Genomic DNA, 16,565 nt, shown 5'->3' with positions numbered 1-16,565 from the left:
CTGGGGGGGGGGGGCGTTTCCCGCCTTTTTTTCCTAGGGACCAATCGGGCGAAGGGGCGGGCTCGGTGGGGCGCGGGGCCTCTGCAGCACCCCACCCCTGTGCCCGCTGCGCGTGGTGCCCGGGGGGTTGGGGTGGATCGGCCGCGGGGGGCGCGCCTGGCCCCAGCCACAGGCGGGAGGCGGGGGGGCCCCAGCGGCGAATCCTGCGGCCCCGGAACGGGGACCAGGCTCCAGTACCCCAACACGTGGGGGCCCAGCACCGGGAGGGTCCCGAGCACCGGGACCGCAGGGGACTCGCTGCCCTTGTCCCCAGGGGGAGCGACTGCAACCGGCCCCTCCCGTCGGGGCGCGTTGCTCGTTCCTCCTTAATGAGCCCCTTCCGCCTTCTCGCCCCGTCTGCGGGGCCGCAGGGTCGGTGCTGCCTGCCGGCGTCCCGCCCGTGCCCTGTGCCCACGGCCTGCTCCCCTCCCCCCCCGAGGCTGGAAGAACAGGGCCGGGGCGCAGCGGGCGCTGGGCTCAATAGAGCACGGGGGGGGAGGGGGTGCGCTACGCCACGCCACGCCACGCCAGTGTGCCCTCACTATAGCGCTCGCTCGCTCTGTGCTTCTGGAGCGAGGGGCACCTCCCCCTCCAGCCACATGCGGCAAGCAGCTGCTAGGCCCCACCCCTGGCCATTTTGTGCTGGCGCAGAAGCGTGAAAGGAGGCGCGCAGAGGTGGAGTCTCCCCGGGAGTCTTACACAAGACGCCAGCACTGTGGACAGACAGATAGAGACAGAAGTACTTCCCCGGGACATTGGACTTGTGTCAGGTGAGTGACGATGGGGTCACGCCTGGGCTCTGACGTCCCCTCCGTTGCCTTACGGGACCTCCTGCCCTCACCCCCAGCCCCCTCCCAGAGGACCCAGGCGTCTGCCCCCTTCCCGAGAGCTCCGTGTCTGCGCCCCTGTTCCATATGGGGAGAGAAGCCAGGCCGCCTGACCCCTGGCCGCACGCACACACACGGAGACGTGCACACAACCCAGGGGGGCAGGCAGGCACTGGGTGCTCAGAAATGTGCCCAGTTGTGGGGCAGCCTTGCACATAAATGCAGAGAGCCTCGGGCTGCAGCCCCTTTGGTTCTCTCTGAACATTTTGGAAACCCTTCCAAATTGCAGCCAGTTTTTGTTTCCTCTGACTTTTTGCATTCGAAAAACTAGTGAAGTGAGCCAAATCCAGAAGACCTGGGTGTGGAGCAAGGCACACCACTCAGTGTGTGTGTATATATACTGACTGTTTTGTGCAGCAGTGCCACACTTGCAACTGGGACTGGCTGCCACGTCCACCCCACCAGGATAAATGACAGTCTCAGCACCCCCACCCAGGCTTCTGGCGCGCGCGCGCGCACACACACGCGTACGTACGTGTGCAGGACACATACGCTAGCAACCCAGGCATCTGGGGGACAAACATACGCATACACACACAGAGGTAGCTCACTAGTGGTAGATGCCAGGCCTCCTCATGCAACTCTTTGTTCCCTTTTTCTGGGACTGCAAAGAACAGGGCCAGATGTAGCTGGTGCTGGGGTGGGCACTGGGCTGGGCCAGCAAAGGCAAACCTCTTAATAAGCCCCAGCCTGTAATGTTAACGAGGCTGTCCATACAAAATTGAATACCAACAATTTCTAGAACTCACCACCAAGTGGCAGTAACATTCCAAATCAATCATGCTATAATAAACAAACAATTAAAACCCCAACTACATCCACAAAGCTGGCAAGAAAAAATAAAGTAATATCTGCTGCCACTAATAGAGAAGTCAAAAAATCCAGGATACGTAAGGAAATATCCTGCTGCTAATAGGGAAGCCAAAAGCTGAACACAACTATAACAAAGGCCCGTGCCTGTTATAAATATAGCCAGCCCCACAATGTACCCAATAATAATAATTTTTTAAAAATCCAGGCATAGTTTCACACATCCCAGGTAAAAGAATGCCACACAACTTATAATAAATAGTGTAAAAATCTTTTTAAAAATCAATTCTGAATTTTCAGTCCCATTCAAGCACAAATGTATGTTCAGAAACTAATAAAAAAATTAAAGAAGAAAAAAACCCTGAAATTTTAACAACCAAAATTAAAACAATAATTTAAACTAACACTGCTCAAAAAACTCATAACTTACAGACAGGGAGTGATTAAAAGAAGTCTTAACTGGCGTTGTAAGTCTAGAAACTCCTGAGATGGGACCTGCAAGAATATGCAAGCTTCCCAATCAAGTGAATCATTTTTCTGAGCAGGGACCAGGACATTCTCCCCCGCCCCCCACTGGGACCCCCATAGGCCCCAGGGGAGGCGCACCCAGGCCTGGGATCAGTGAGGATCTAGTCAGGGAACTTCTGGAGGGACTGAACATATTTAAATCAGCAGGTCCTGACGATCTCCACCCCAGGGTGCTGAAGGAACTAGTAGAGGTTATTGCGGGACCCCTGGCACAGCTTTACAAGCACTCATGGTGCTCTGGCGTTGTGCCGGAGGACTGGAAAAGGGCCAATGTGGTTCCCATTTTCAAAAAAGGGAGGAAGGAGGACCCAGGAAACTATAGGCCTGTTAGTCTTACCTCGGTCCTGGGTAAGCCTTTTGAGAAATGTATCCTGGCGGATGTCCACAAGGGGGCAGCAGGGGAGATTATGCTTAGAGGCAACCAACAGGGGTTCATTCAAGGCAGGTCCTGGCAGACCAGCCTGGTGCCCTTCTATGACTGGGTCACAAAATCCTTGGATGCAGGTGTCACAGTGGACGTAGTCTTTCTGGATTTTAGGAAGGCCTTCAACACTGTCTCTCACCCCATTCTCATTAAAAAACTAGGAGACTGTGGCGTCAATATCTACACAGTCAGATGGGTCACTAACTGGCTGGAGGGCCACACTCAGAGAGTGGTGGTGGACAGTCATTTTCGACCTGGAGGGAGGTGGGCAGTGGGGTCCCCCAGGGCTCGGTCCTCAGGCCCACACTTCAACATCTTCATCAGTGACTTGGATGGGGGGTAAAAAGCACCCTGTTCAAATTTGCAGATGACACTAAGATGTGGGGGGATGTGGGCATGCTAGAAGGGAGGAATAGGCTGCAATTGGAGCTGGACAGGTTACAGGGGTGAGCGGATGAGAACAGGATGGGTTTCAACACCAACAAGTGCAAGGTACTTCCTCCCCAGGTGCAGAACCAGCAGCAGACCTACAGGCTCGGGAGCTCCCTTCTCGTCAGTGCAGAGGCAGAAAAGGATCTTGGAGTCATTATTGATGCCAAAATGAACATGGGCCGACAGTGTGCGGACGCGGTCAGGAAGGCCAACCGCACCTTGTCATGCATCCACAGATGCATCACAAGCAGGTCCAAGGAGGTGATCCTCCCCCTCTATGCGACACTGGTCAGGCTGCAGCTGGAGTACTGCGTCCAGTTCTGGGTGCCGCACTTCAGGAGGGATGTGGACAACATGGAGAGGGTCCAGAGCAGGGCAACCCGCATGATCAGGGGGCAGCAGGGCAGGCCCTACGAGGAGAGGCTAGGGGACCTGAACCTGTTCAGCCTCCACAAGAGAAGGCTGAGGGGGGATCTAGTGGCTGTTTACAAACTGGTCGGGGGGACCAGCAGGCATTGGGGGAGTCCCTGTTTCCCCGAGCACTACCAGGAGTGACAAAAAATAACGGTCACAAGCTGGCAGAGGGTGGATTCAGGCTAGATGTCAGGGGGTGCTACTTTACAGTCAGGACGGCTAGGATCTGGAACCAACTTCCAAGGGAAGTGGTGCTCAGTCCTACCCTGGGGGTCTTCAAAAGGAGGCTAGATGATCACTTAGGGCCATTTGACCCCAGTATTCTCTCCTGCTATGGCAGGGGGTTGGACATGATGATCTGCTCAGGTCCCTTCTGACCCTACCACCTATGAAACTATGAAACTGTTCACAAGTCCTCTCCTTCACCGGGCAACCCCCACGCCCCCCTCGTGAAAACCTCCCTCTCACACAAGTCCTTGTGTGAGATCCCTTTCAGACAACAGCAATCCCATCAGAGTGCAGGGAGGGGAGGGGAGCTGCGTGCCATTTCCCTCCTCCTCTGCCACCACCCCTTCCTTGCCCACGAGTTCTCGTGCAGACACCCCCTTTTTCACAAGGCCGGGCCCAGGCTGAACTGAAGCAGGCAGAGGCTGTAGAAGGAGCCCTGCTCGAAGCTGCCCAGCTCCCGCTGCCCCCCCCAGCAAGGAAACACGCAGCCCCCTTCTTTTTGGGTTTGTTTTTTAATTGAAAAAGAATCTAGGACTTGAGTTCTAGTGAATTAAACCAACTACATATTTGAAAGCAAATATCTAGTTGGTCTAATAAAAGCTATCACCTCTTCCGTGAGTTTTGATTGCCAGGTTACAAAGGAAACTTCCTCTTGCAGAAAAGGCCAGTTTGTAAAAAGTTGCTCTGTGAGACGATGTCTGAGCCTGAAAGCTTGCAAAGAAAACAATTTTTTTGCAACTATCTAGTTGGTCTAATATAAAAGAGACCACCTCTGCCCCAAGAGATTTGTGCCGAGGGATGACTCAAGCAGGGAAGTTGAGACGGGGAAGTGCTGCTCACGGTGGCACTGCAGACGTTACAGGTGGGGGCAGGAAACGGGTCAGCGCTGCCCTGTGGTGGGTCCAGCGGGGCGCTGCAGCCAGGTGAAAGTACAATGTCGGGGTTATGGCCAGGGTGGATAAAAATCAACAGGTTTTTTTTAAGTTGGATTTTGCTTTTTAAATCAGACTCTCTTTTTTATTTAAGTGTACTTTTTTGTTAAGATGGTGTTTTAAATAAAAAATAAACCTATAATAAAGCTAGTTTTAATTTAAGATACATTAAAGCTCAAAGATGTCATCATGGAATAGGGATTATAACTTCTAATTGTATACTATTCGAGACAATACGTGAGGCAATATATTCATGTAACTTTTTTAGAAGTTTTATAAATCAGTCACAACAGGCCACAGACTATATCGGGGCCCAAATTTATTGGGTTCCAGAAGCTCCTCTATAGATTAGTAAAGATCAAAGAAAACCACTCTGCCCAGTGGGACTCAGTGATCAGTCTAGAAGATCTCATTAAGCATCTTTGTGATACTCGGTTTCAGTTCTCAAACCCTGGATTTGCGTCTCCAGAGATTACAGGCAGACAAGGTTCTTTGGGTAGATGTGATCTCTTTTATTAAACCAACTAAATAGTTGGAAAAATGGTTCTTTGCAAGCTTTTGGGCACAAACATCCTTCTTCAGGCACAGGGAGAGGCTGTTGTCTCCAGAGATAACATCCTGGTTAACAGCAGTGTATGGCGATGAGAGAGAACGGACCCAATTACCCACCCACCAGCCCCCTGGTCTCTCTGCGAGCTTGTGTACACAGAGTTGAGCCTTTCCCTCTCTCAAAGTGCAGAGTTTCAAAAAGTTCAGTGAACAGAGGGTATCAAACAACAAGAATGTACTTTCTGAGGAAAACAGTGATTAAGCCGAGGCTTCCTGGTCAGCAATTTAAATTGTGATTTAAATCAATTTGATTTAAATCAATCCACCCTGGCTGGGGGGAGCAGTTACCTCTCAGTCCCTCAGCGACAGCACTCTTGGGGCAGAGGCGGTCTCTTATCTAGCGCTTTCTGCCTGGCCCCCGCATCTGCCCAGCTGCGGGCACTGGCCCGCCTTGGGCTCTCTCTGCCCCTTCCCTCTACAGGCAACTCCCTGCCTGGTCAGCCATGTTTCTTTGCCACGGTCCTTGGGGCTAGCTCCTGTTCAGCTCCCTGGGCTCTGTCTACTGCCTCTTCTCTCATTAATGTCACAGGAGCCCAAGCCCCCTGCGCCCACCCCAGAGCCAGCCACGTCTCTGCACTGGGCACCAGTGCTCTGTACAGTCAGCCCCAGTGCCCAGCCCAGAGGCAATGGGATCTCAGCTCCCTTGTAACTCCCAGCCATGACCTACCTGTGCCATGTCAAGGCTGGGCAGCTGCGACCCTCGTCCTTTACAGAAGTTAGCACAAGCGCTGTAGTTGAGATCAGTGCGGCTGGAGAAGATGGTCCCTGCAGTGCTCTTTTCTTTGGGAGAAACCAGAGCTGGAAGGTGGTACAACAGGGTCAGTCCCTTGAACGGAGATGACCGGGCTCCTGGCTCCCCGCTCTGCCAGCCCAGCAGTCCCCGTTCCCCTCCCAGAGCTGCAGGACAACCCAGGTGTTTGGGCTTCCAGCTCCCCACCATTGCTTATGTGGACTGGAGGAAGGCACCACAGTGCTGGTATACTGCAGTGTCCCACACGGCCACAGTATCACACGCAGCGCCAGTGTCAGCACCCCTGGGAAGCAGGTGTTAGAGCAGGCAGCAAGTGCAGCAGAAGCAGCTCCCTCCCTGCTCCCAGACACCTGGTTCCCTCCCCAAATCCCCATGTGGGGGGCTGGGAGGGACCCCCAGGGGTACATTCAGCCTAAGCCCTGCCTGAGACAGCAGGATCAGCCCCACGCAGGACAGACACTCCCACCCTTCAGCCCCTCCTACAGCTGCTGGCACCCCCAGGCCTCACCCCCGCCTTTGCCCCAGGGACAGCGGGGGGGCCGCAGTCGGCATGTCCTGCTGCTGCTGGGGGGTCAGAGACACTACAGAGAGCCCAGGCTGTGTTCCTGCTGCAGAGGGAGGGGAAACCCCCCTGGCTAGGCCAAGGTGAGCAGGGGGCAAACCCCTGACCCTAAGGGGGTAAGACCCTCCAGCCAGGACCCTACGGGTTGGTCCCAGCAGGAGCATTGGCCGAGCCCAGTCCCAGGCTTACCAATTAATACAATCATCTGTCGGTGATTGTTTTGTGTTGAAGTCTCAGCTTCCCCGTTCTCTGGATCGCCTCTTGTCTCTGTGGGAGAAAGACGCATGATGAATGCTCCCTACACAGACCTGGCCAGAGAACCGAGGTGTTCGGGCTCTCAGCCCCCCTGCGCTCACCCCCCTGGAGCCAGGAGAGAGCCCAGCATCCAGGCCCCCAGTCCCCATCCCCCTTTTCCCTGAACTCACCAAGTAAGTTGGTGCCATTCAGGTACTGGGTGCCTACCTGCAGCATTTCCATAGCCCTGTCCTGCCTGAATGACTCCAATCTGGGCTGCCCAGGTCCCTCCTGCCAATACAGGGGAGAACATGGGGTGTTCAGCCCTGTCCCCACACCCCAGAGCAGGGAGAACCCAGGCATCCAGGCCTCTGCCCCTGCCCCCTCCCCACCTGCCAGACCCTGCTCCATTCCTTTTCCGTCTCTTCCTCCATGTCGCCACCTCCCAGAGCGCAGCACGGCCCTTCACTCAGGGCTGGGCGGTGATGGGCTCTAGATGTGCCCAGCTCTGGGGAGGTTACTGGTGCCTCCTGCCCTGGCCCCAGCCCCCTCAGTGGAGGGAAAATATTCTCATCACCCCCCTGCTCTCACCCCAACCCCCTCCCAGAGCACCCCGGTGTGCAGGCTCCCAGCCCTCCTGTACATCTCTGCAGAAAAGGCCCTGGGGGGGTGGGACGAGGAGCTGGACAGGAGCCAGCAGTGTACCCTTGCTGCCAAGAAGGCTAATGGCATCCTGGGCTGCATTGGTAGGAGGGCTGCCAGCAGATGGAGGGCAGTGATTCTTCCCCTCGATTTGGCACTGGGGAGACCACATCTGGAGTCCTGTGTCCAGCTATGCCCCCCCCCCCCCCCCCGGTGAAAGGATGTGGGCAGATTGGAGAGAGTCCAGCAGAGGGCAAGGAAATATGGCTATGGGGGGCTGGGGGACAGGACTTGTGAGGAGAGGCTGAGGGAACTGGGCTGATTTAGTCTGGAAAAGAGAAGACTGAGGGGGATTTAATAGCAGCCTTAAACTCCCTGCAGGGGGGTTCGAAAGAGGACGGAGCTGGACAGTTCTCTGCGGTGGCAGGTGACAGAACAAGGAGCAATGGGCTCAGGCTGCAGCAAGGGAAGTTGAGGTTGGATATTAGGAAAAACTTTCTAACAAGGGTGGTGAAGCACTGGAAAAGGCTCCCCAGAGAAGTGGGGGAGTCTCCATCCTCGGAGGTTTTGAAGACCCGAGTAGACAAAGCCTTGGCTGGGATGATGTAGTTGGGGCTGGTCTTGCTTGGAGCAGGGGGCTGGACTGGATGTGACCTGCTGAGGTCCCTTCACCCCTCATTGTCTATGTATTACCAACTGCTCCCAAGAAGTCTGAATTGAGCTCTGGGGGGCACAGAATGTTTTTTTTGGGTTGAATGCTGCAATGAGACAGGCCTGGGCACTTCATTTCATACTTAAGGCAAAATGCCTTCATTTCTACCATGCCTCTAAGCTACAGCTTTTTTGAGCAGTGTTAATTTAAGTTTTTGCTTTCATTTTGGTCAGTGAAGTTTTGGGTTTTTTTCCTTTTTTAATTACATTTTCTATTGGTGCCTGAACTTACATTTGCACTTCAGTAGGACTGAAAGTCCAGCATTGATTTGTTTTTAATATTTTTACACTATTTATTATAAGTTGTGTGGCATCTTTTTATCCAGGATGAGGAACTATGCCTGGATTTTTTATTATTACTGGGTGCACTGCAGTGCTGTCTTTACTGGCGTTCAGCTCTTCGCTTCTCTACTAGCAGCATGATATTTCTCTATGCAGCCTGCATTTTTTTCACTTCTGTATTAGTGGCAGCAGATATTACTTTTTTTACTTGCCATCTTTGTGGATGTAGTTGGGATTTTGTTTGTTTATTATAGCATAATTGATTGTGAACATTATTGCCCTTGGTGCTGACTCTTAGAAATTATTGGTACAAAATTTTGTACAAAAGCTTCGTTAACACTTCAGGCTGGGGCTCATTAGGTTTGATATTGCCGGCCCTGCCCAGTGCCCGTCCCAGCACCAGCTGTTCTTCCCAACACCAGGAACGGGGAAAATGGCAGCACAAGGAGGCCTGGCAGCTACCAGTAGTGAGCTGGGTGTGGGTGTGTGCACACACATGCATGTCCTCAAAGACTGCATTGTGTGCATGTGCACATTGGTGTGTATCCTCAAACTGGGTTCTGTGTGTGTGCATGCTTGTCCTTGAAGCCTGGGTTGTGTGTGTTATGGAAAAGTGGGTTGTGTGTGTGTCTTGAAAGCCTGGGTCACGTGTGTGTGCGTGCGTGCGTGTATGCACGGTAGAGCAGCATGGTAGAAGTGAGGAGAGTGAAGAACTGTCTCTTGAGCAGTTCCTGTTCCTGCACCCGTGCGCCCAGGGAGAGCACGGAGCAAGTGCCAGCTCTTCCTCTGCCGGACTACTCAGCCGGCCGAAGGGCATTTGTATCCGAAAGCTTGCAAAGCAGAATTTCCCCAACTACTTGAGTTGGTCTAATATCAGATATCAGTCACCCAAAGAACCTCGTCTGTCCATGTGTCCCAGACACTTGGGTTGTGTGCATCTCCATGTGTCCCAGGGTGTAGGTTGTAGCCATGGTGTTCGAAGGACATAGGCAGATCAGGTTCTTTGGGTAAATCTGGTATTTTTTATGAGACCAACTCAAATAGTTGGAGAATTTCTCTTGTGCAAGCTTTGCTCCTGAAACAGCCTTCCTCAGCCCGAAGATCCATGTGCAGCTGTGCTGTGCTCTTCCTGCGAGCAGCATCCAGCAACAGCACAGCACAACTTCAATTCCTCAGTCTGGGGAAAGGCTGTTTCTGGAGCAAAACTTGCAGAAGGAACGTTTTCCAACTCTTTGACTTGGTCTCATAAAAGATACCGGATTTACCCAAAGAACCTTTCTCTGTCCCACATACTTGTTGGCAGGGGGGAGTGGGGTTCCACACAGCTCACTTGTCCGTGTGCGTCCTAGACACTTTGGTTGCATGTGTGTTCATTTCATGAACAGCTGGGTTGTGTGTGCATGTGATCCCATTAATATATTTGGTCAAAGGATAACTAAAAATACTGTGTTTAAAGAGATACTGTGGGGAGACAAAAGCAAGGAGCGTGCTGAGAAAATCTCAACCAGATACTGCACTGGCAGCCCGGATGCCTGGCTTCTTTGCGGGGGGGTGTGTGGCTGGGCGCCTGGACACCCGGGTTCTCTGGGCACTGGTGGGGAGGGGAGATGGAGGGTCCCGTGGGAAGGGAGAGGACCCTACAGCCCAAAGCACTCAACGCTCGTGGGTCCAGTCCTGCAACTGCACTGGTGCCGCTTCTGCTCAGCTTTTCCCTCCAGAGAAGAGTTTTCAGCATTTTTATACCACTGAAACCTGGGGGTCTCCACTCCCCAGCTTGAGCTGCACATACGTGAACATCCTTGCAACCATGTCCCACCAGCCCCGCTTGTGCTACCACACCACTCCACTCCCTGCTCCCCCGCTGGTGCCCCTCACTCCCAACCTGCAGCCCCTCCCCCCCCATCCTACTGGTGCCCTTCACTCCCAACCCACTCCCCACCATCCCTGCCAGTGCCCCTCACTCCTGACCCACAGGCCCTGCCCCGCCATCCCCTGCTGCCTACACAGCTCCCTGATTCCCCCCCAAACCCCCCCTCACCCCGTTTCCCCACTGGAGGGGCAGACACCTCCCCTCCCTCTGTGCCTTGCTGGACCTGCAGCACCCAGACAGCTTAGGCACCCACCCGCTCACACCCCCACACGCCCCACTCTGGCCTTCCAACCCCTTCCCTGCATAGACTTACCTGCCTACAGTGCTGGGGCAGTGCCAGGCCCACCTGATGCCCTGCCTGCAATCCCATCCTCTGCTCCCCCCAGCCCCAAGCAGCTGGGACAATCCAGGAAGTGCCGGGGTTGGGGTGGGGGGAGGTCTTTGATGCTGAGCAGAGACAGAACAAAATCCCCAAAAGCACCCAGATGGAGATGGGAAGACCCAAAAAGAGATGTCTGGGAAAACCTGGATGTATGGTAACCCTACCCTCATCCAAATTCTGGAGCTGGGCGGTTGTGGGGCAGGAGCAAGGGGTTGTCTGGTGGTGTAGAGCAGTGCTTCTCAACCTATCTGATGTGGCAGACTGGCAACCTTTTTTCCAGTGGGCTAGGGACTGGGGACCTGTTCAGTTGGTGGCAGCAACTGCATGTAACAGCGCTACACAAATGCGCGACCAGCTGTTTCTTTCTCTTTCCTCACCTCGCACGACGTGAGGTCACCTGGAGTGCTGGAACATACAAACTGGCGCTATGACATATCAATGTTATGCTTCTGAAAATATATTTCTTTCTTTCCTGGCAACTCGCTGCGGACCGGCACCGGTCTGCGGACCACCGCTTTGAGAAGCACTGGTGTAGAGGATGCCAATCATTGTGGGAGTGTTTAGGGTGCAGAGCCATGCACAAGGGTGCAGGATCAGGCTGCAGGGAATGCAGGACGTGCGGTATGAAGCCAGTTGGGTTTCTCACCTCAAACCTGGAGCTGGGGGCTGGAAGGGACTTCCCCACCATGTGCAGCCTCCAGAGCAGCGGAATCAGGCCCATTCAGCCCAGACACCCCCACTTTCTCTCCGCCTTAGCCCCCAGATTTGCCCAGATGTTGGAAGGAGGAGAATTTGGGGCTGGATGTTGGTGACTTCCTTCTTCTGTATCTTGTTTGACTTCAGGTTCCTTTTTTGCATCTTGTTTTTGACTTCAGGTTTCCTGTCTGCAGCTCTGTCCTGGGGGAGGGATTTCACCTCAGCTCACGAGGTTCTTGGGGTAAATCTGGTATCTATTATTAGACCAACTCAGATAGTTGGAAAAATTCTGCTTTGCACACTTTCGGGCCCAACACCCTTCGTCAGACTGAGGAAGCATCTGCGGACAGTCTGTGCTTTCCCAGGCTGGAGTGGGAAAGCAGCATCTTCCTCCGTTCCCTCAGGCTAGGAGATTTTTAAAAAAGTAGTTCTTAAAAAAAGGTCAATCGTTTAAGCCTTTTTAGTTAGCCTTTATCTGATCTGTTCAGTTGGTCTAATAAAAGATATCAGATTTACCCAAAGAATCTTGTCTGCCTATGTCCTTAGACCAACATGGCTACAGCCTACACCCCTCCATCATTTAATTCATTTCACTGCATTTCATTTAATCAACTGCATTTTACTTTATCTAGATTTAGATAAAATCCAGGCTTCCAGGGGGTTGAGGCGGTGGGGGGGGAGTGAGGGGCAGGAGCAGGGCCAGGGGCACTTTATTATAATCCTGTAATAAAAGATACTCCTACACCTGTCTTTACATATGGGCAGCTTTATGAAGCCTTTTCGAAGGAGAAAGGTTTTGATCCTGTTAATGTATTCGGTCAAAAGATAACTAAAAATCCTGTGTTTAAAGAGATACTGTTGCAATAAAAATGCAATTGCAAATGGTTTGCGGGTTTCAGCTAGTAAAAAATTCATTTAAAAAGTCAATTAAATTAAAATTAATTAAAATATGACCAACCAAAGTCAAATCATCAATGATGATGAGGATAATGATTATCATGATAACGCTAATAACAATAATAATAATAAACAAATGAACTAATGAAAAAAATACAAGCAAAGCAAACATAATTTCCAGGTACCTTATGTATAAAATAAAATGTTCTCTAGGTTTGTCTCATCAAAAAGCAAATGTTGTTGTCTCCACTTCAGTAATAAAACAAATGTTTTAATAATAAAAACAAAAGAAGTAAATGATGTTAACAGATAATAAATAAATACATGATATATAACAGTGGGTAAATACTAGTTGATAGAGAATGAATAAATGATAAAAACAATAAATAAATGGTAAGTAAATAATAGTAACACACACAAATAAACTATAAAAACTATAAAAAAATAAATGGTAAATACAACTAAAGAATAATAAAAAATAAATAACCTTTGATAAAGAATAAATAATTATAAAAACGCACAGTAAATAAATAATTGATAGATAATGATTCAGGGATCCTGGATTTCTCTGTTTAAAAATGACAAATTCTCTGATTAAAACCCCCAACATCTGTGTTTTTCCCTGACTACAATGAAAGGCCACTATATGTCCAGGTATCAGTTGAACACAGCATTTTACTGATATATTTACAATTTTAAAGCAACCTGGAAGCTCGCCGGTGCCTCAGTCACTATAATGAAATAAATTCTAAATACCTATACATTTTTAATTTGATTGGGGGGGGGGTTTATCATGGAAATACAAGCTCCACCTGCGCTCCCCTAGACGCGGGTCCACCTACAGCCCCCCAGCGTGCTTTGTGGTGCTGAGCAGCCCGGCCCCTGCTGTTGCCTCTTAACCCCCCCCAGCCCGCAGCCCTGCCAGTTGCCCCCAACTGCCAGGGCTACCCGGGCCTGCAGCCCCCTGCCCCCCAGCATGGGCTTCACAGGCAGCCGCTGCAGACTCGGGCTCCCAGCCGTGCTGCCCTCCCTGGGGTTCCCGTTGCCCAGCAGGCAGGACCCGGCATGGCAATGCAGAGTGGGACTGGGCGGGGAAGCTCCTTGCCACTGAGAGCCCCATCCCACTCCCCGTCAGGCCCTGTAGCCACACATAGCCCTGGACCCCACACAGCCCCTGGGATGAGCAGCCGCCCCAGCCCTACCTGACTCCCTCCCAATGGGGGACTCAATCTCCGCCCCCGAGTTACCTGAGGGAGCTGCTCTCCAGGCTGCCACATGCATGTGTGCACACTCACTCACACACAGCACCCCTGCCTGAGCTCCCTCCTTCCGCTCCCCCTAGCCCCTCGCAGGCTGCCACTGCCAGCCCACATGGGGAAACCCATTTCCTGCATTTTCTCCTTTAAAGAAGAAAAATCATTGCGTTTCTCCTTAAAATGAGAAAAATTGTGTTTTAGCATGAATGCAAAACCTGGATCGCTGCTGATAACCAATAACGAGCAGTTTGATTAACAGGATCTTCCTGTGACTTATTGCTTGGGCTCCCTCTTGATTTGCACAGCTACAAGAAGGCTTTGAAGATGCCCAGCTGCAGGGTACCAAAAAGGAACGGAGCAGCTACCACGCACAGTTCAGGATGCGAGATCTGCTCCTGCAATCGGTCAATCTCCTGGTGCACGGATCCACGCCTTGGAGAAGCTGACAAGACCAAGACCCTGGTGAGGTACTATCATTTTCACAGCTAAACAGACTGGACTTGGCTTTGCTTTAGGCTCATTTACCAGTGACGAGTTGCAGTAAATAAAGCCTTTGTCATTCATGCATTGAATTGCCGTGTCAGTCCTTTATGCGCTGGTCCCGAACCCCATTTCCTAACAGGCCTGGAGGTGGGAGAGCCAGGGCCAGAGGTACCCTGGAGGAGGGAGTAAGCTGACCCAGCAGACCAGGGGCTGAGAGACAGAGAAGCAGGGTGAGTCCCTGGCTGGAGCGGGGTGGGGGGTGTTTCTCCTCCAAGGGCCCCAATCTGGGCCTGATCCTGGGAGTCCTGGTTGCAGGTGGAAGGTTGTGGGGGGAGTCCTCTGAGTATCAGGACTGACCCCCCCCCAAATCACACAGGCCAGCAACTGCTTCTTCCCGGCCAAGCTGCATGTGATGCTGGGCAGCTTCTCCATGCCACCACGAGGCCCCTGCCAGGTCTGGGGCCAGCCGCCACCACTTCTTTATGACCCCCCTGGACCATGATCCTTTGCTCCTGCTGCCCCCCCCCCCCCCCAGCAGCTGGGGGGTGGGGCTCTGGGTAACAGGGACCCCTTTGCTGGGAGCATCCCTTGCTCCTTGGACAGGCAGGAAGGGGATGAGGGGTTACCTGGTATTGGGGGCATCTAGTATGTTGCTACCCCACGTGGGGGTTCTGAGCCACAGGGAACCTGCTCCGGGCTGGTGCCCTCCCATGTGTCTGTCACCCACCCTGAAGGTTTTGTCCTGTGCAACGAACGGGGTAGAGCTGGGAGGGCCGGGGGGTGGGGCAGCGTGGGTCTATAGGGGGGAGTGGGGGATGGCTCTATATGGGGGGGAGATTTCATAGACATTAGGGCTAGAAGGGACCTGGGAAGATCATCGAGTCCAGCCCCCTGCCCCAGGGCAGGAAGTCAGCTGGGGTCATAGGATCCCAGCAAGATAAACATTGAAATTTCTCTTGAAGGTGTTCAATGTGGTGCTTGAACCACCTCCGATGGCAGGCTATTCCAGACCTTAGGGGCTCAGACAATAAAGAAGTTCTTCCTTATGTCCAGCCTGAAACGGTCATGGAAGAGTTTGTGACCATTCGACCTTGTCATTCCCTGGGGCGCTCTGGTGAACAGACGTTCCCCCAGATGCTGGTGGTCACCCCTGATAAACTTATAAGTGGCCATCAGATCACCCCTGAGCCTGCGCTTTTCCAAGCTGAAGAGCCGCATAGCTCTCAGCCTGTTGTCGTAAGGTCTGTTTTCCTGACCTCTGATCATGCGCGTGGCTCTTCTCTGGCTCTCTCAAGCTTCTCCACATCCTTTTTGAATTGTGGGGCCCAAAACTGGACGCAGTACTCCAGCTGCGGCCTCACTAGGGCTGAGTACAAGGGGAGAATGACGTCCTGGGATTTGCTTGAGAAGCATCTCTGGATGCAAGCCAGCGTTTTGCTCGCTTTACTAGCAGCATCACATTGAAGGCTCATGTTCACCTTGTGGTCAGTGATGACCTCAAGTCTCTTTCACCTGTACTGCTAGCAAGCGTAGCACTGCCGAGCCTATAAGGATGCTGCAGGTTTTTCTTCCCAAGGTGGAGAACCTTGCATTTTTCAGTGTTAAACACCATCAGGTTCTCGTCCACCCATTTCCTGAGCCTGTCCAGGTCAGCCTGGATCGCCCTCCTGTCCTCCGGTGTGGATGCTTTGCCCCAGAGTTTGGTGTCATCGGTGAACTTGGCCAGTCCGCTTCTGACTCCAATGTCCACATCATTAATGAAGATGTTGAACAGTATGGGCCCAAGAAAGCCCTGAGGGACCCCACTGGTCACAGGGCACCACGACGATTGACTTCTGCCAACCACCACCCTCTGGGGCCGACCACGGAGCCAGTGGATCACGGTGAGACTGGGTCCACAGTCAGCCAATTTTGCCAAGAGGTGATCACGAGATGCCAGACTGAAGGCTCATCTCCTCTCCCTTGTCCAGGTGATCGGTCACCTGGTCGTAGAAGGAAATGAAATTGGTCAGGCAAGACCTACCCGCAACAAACCCGTGTGGCTACCCCTCAGGGTGTCGCCATCCACCGGTCTGTTAAGAATGGCCTCTTTGATAACCTTCTCTAAGACCTTCCCTGGGATGGAGGTCAGGCTGACCGGCCTGTAGTTCCCTGGATCTACTCTCCTTCCCTTCACCGCACCGGCCATCTTCCAGTCTTCGGGCACTTCGCCTGATGGGAGGGGGTGGCTTCGTGGAGGGGAGTGGCCATGGATTGGGGTAGCGGGTGGTCCCCAGGGCTTTCCCAGGTGCATTGTGGGTAGCGGGTGGGCTCTATGGGGGGGGGCTGGCTGTATATGAGGGAGGGGCTGGGGGTTTCCTCTATGGGGAGGGGTCCTCAAGGGCTTCCCCAGGTGCATGGTGGGTAGATGGGTGGGCTCCATGGGAGGGGGGGGTTGGCTTTATGGGTGGGGGGCAGTGGCTCTATGGGGCCCCCCAGGGGTTTTTCAGGTGCATT

At 52.9% G+C, this 16,565-nt stretch overlaps 1 protein-coding gene across 1 annotated transcript in view; it reads left to right on the top strand.

Annotated features, from left to right (window-relative positions):
* The window catches only part of CUNH17orf49 (chromosome unknown C17orf49 homolog), a 20,188-nt gene that overhangs the window by 909 nt on the left and 2,714 nt on the right, over positions 1–16,565 (top strand). The window contains exons 2-3 of the mRNA XM_025211095.1: positions 3,190–3,195; positions 14,318–14,321. Coding sequence (XP_025066880.1) covers positions 3,190–3,195; positions 14,318–14,321 — 10 coding nt within the window. The remainder of the gene's footprint in view (positions 1–3,189; positions 3,196–14,317; positions 14,322–16,565) is intronic.

This window comes from Alligator sinensis, unplaced genomic scaffold (genome assembly GCF_000455745.1).
Source record: "Alligator sinensis unplaced genomic scaffold, ASM45574v1 scaffold553_1, whole genome shotgun sequence".
Taxonomy (NCBI): domain Eukaryota; kingdom Metazoa; phylum Chordata; order Crocodylia; family Alligatoridae; genus Alligator; species Alligator sinensis.
The sequence above is the reverse complement of the archived record's forward strand: the minus strand, read 5'-3'. Positions and strand labels throughout refer to the sequence as shown.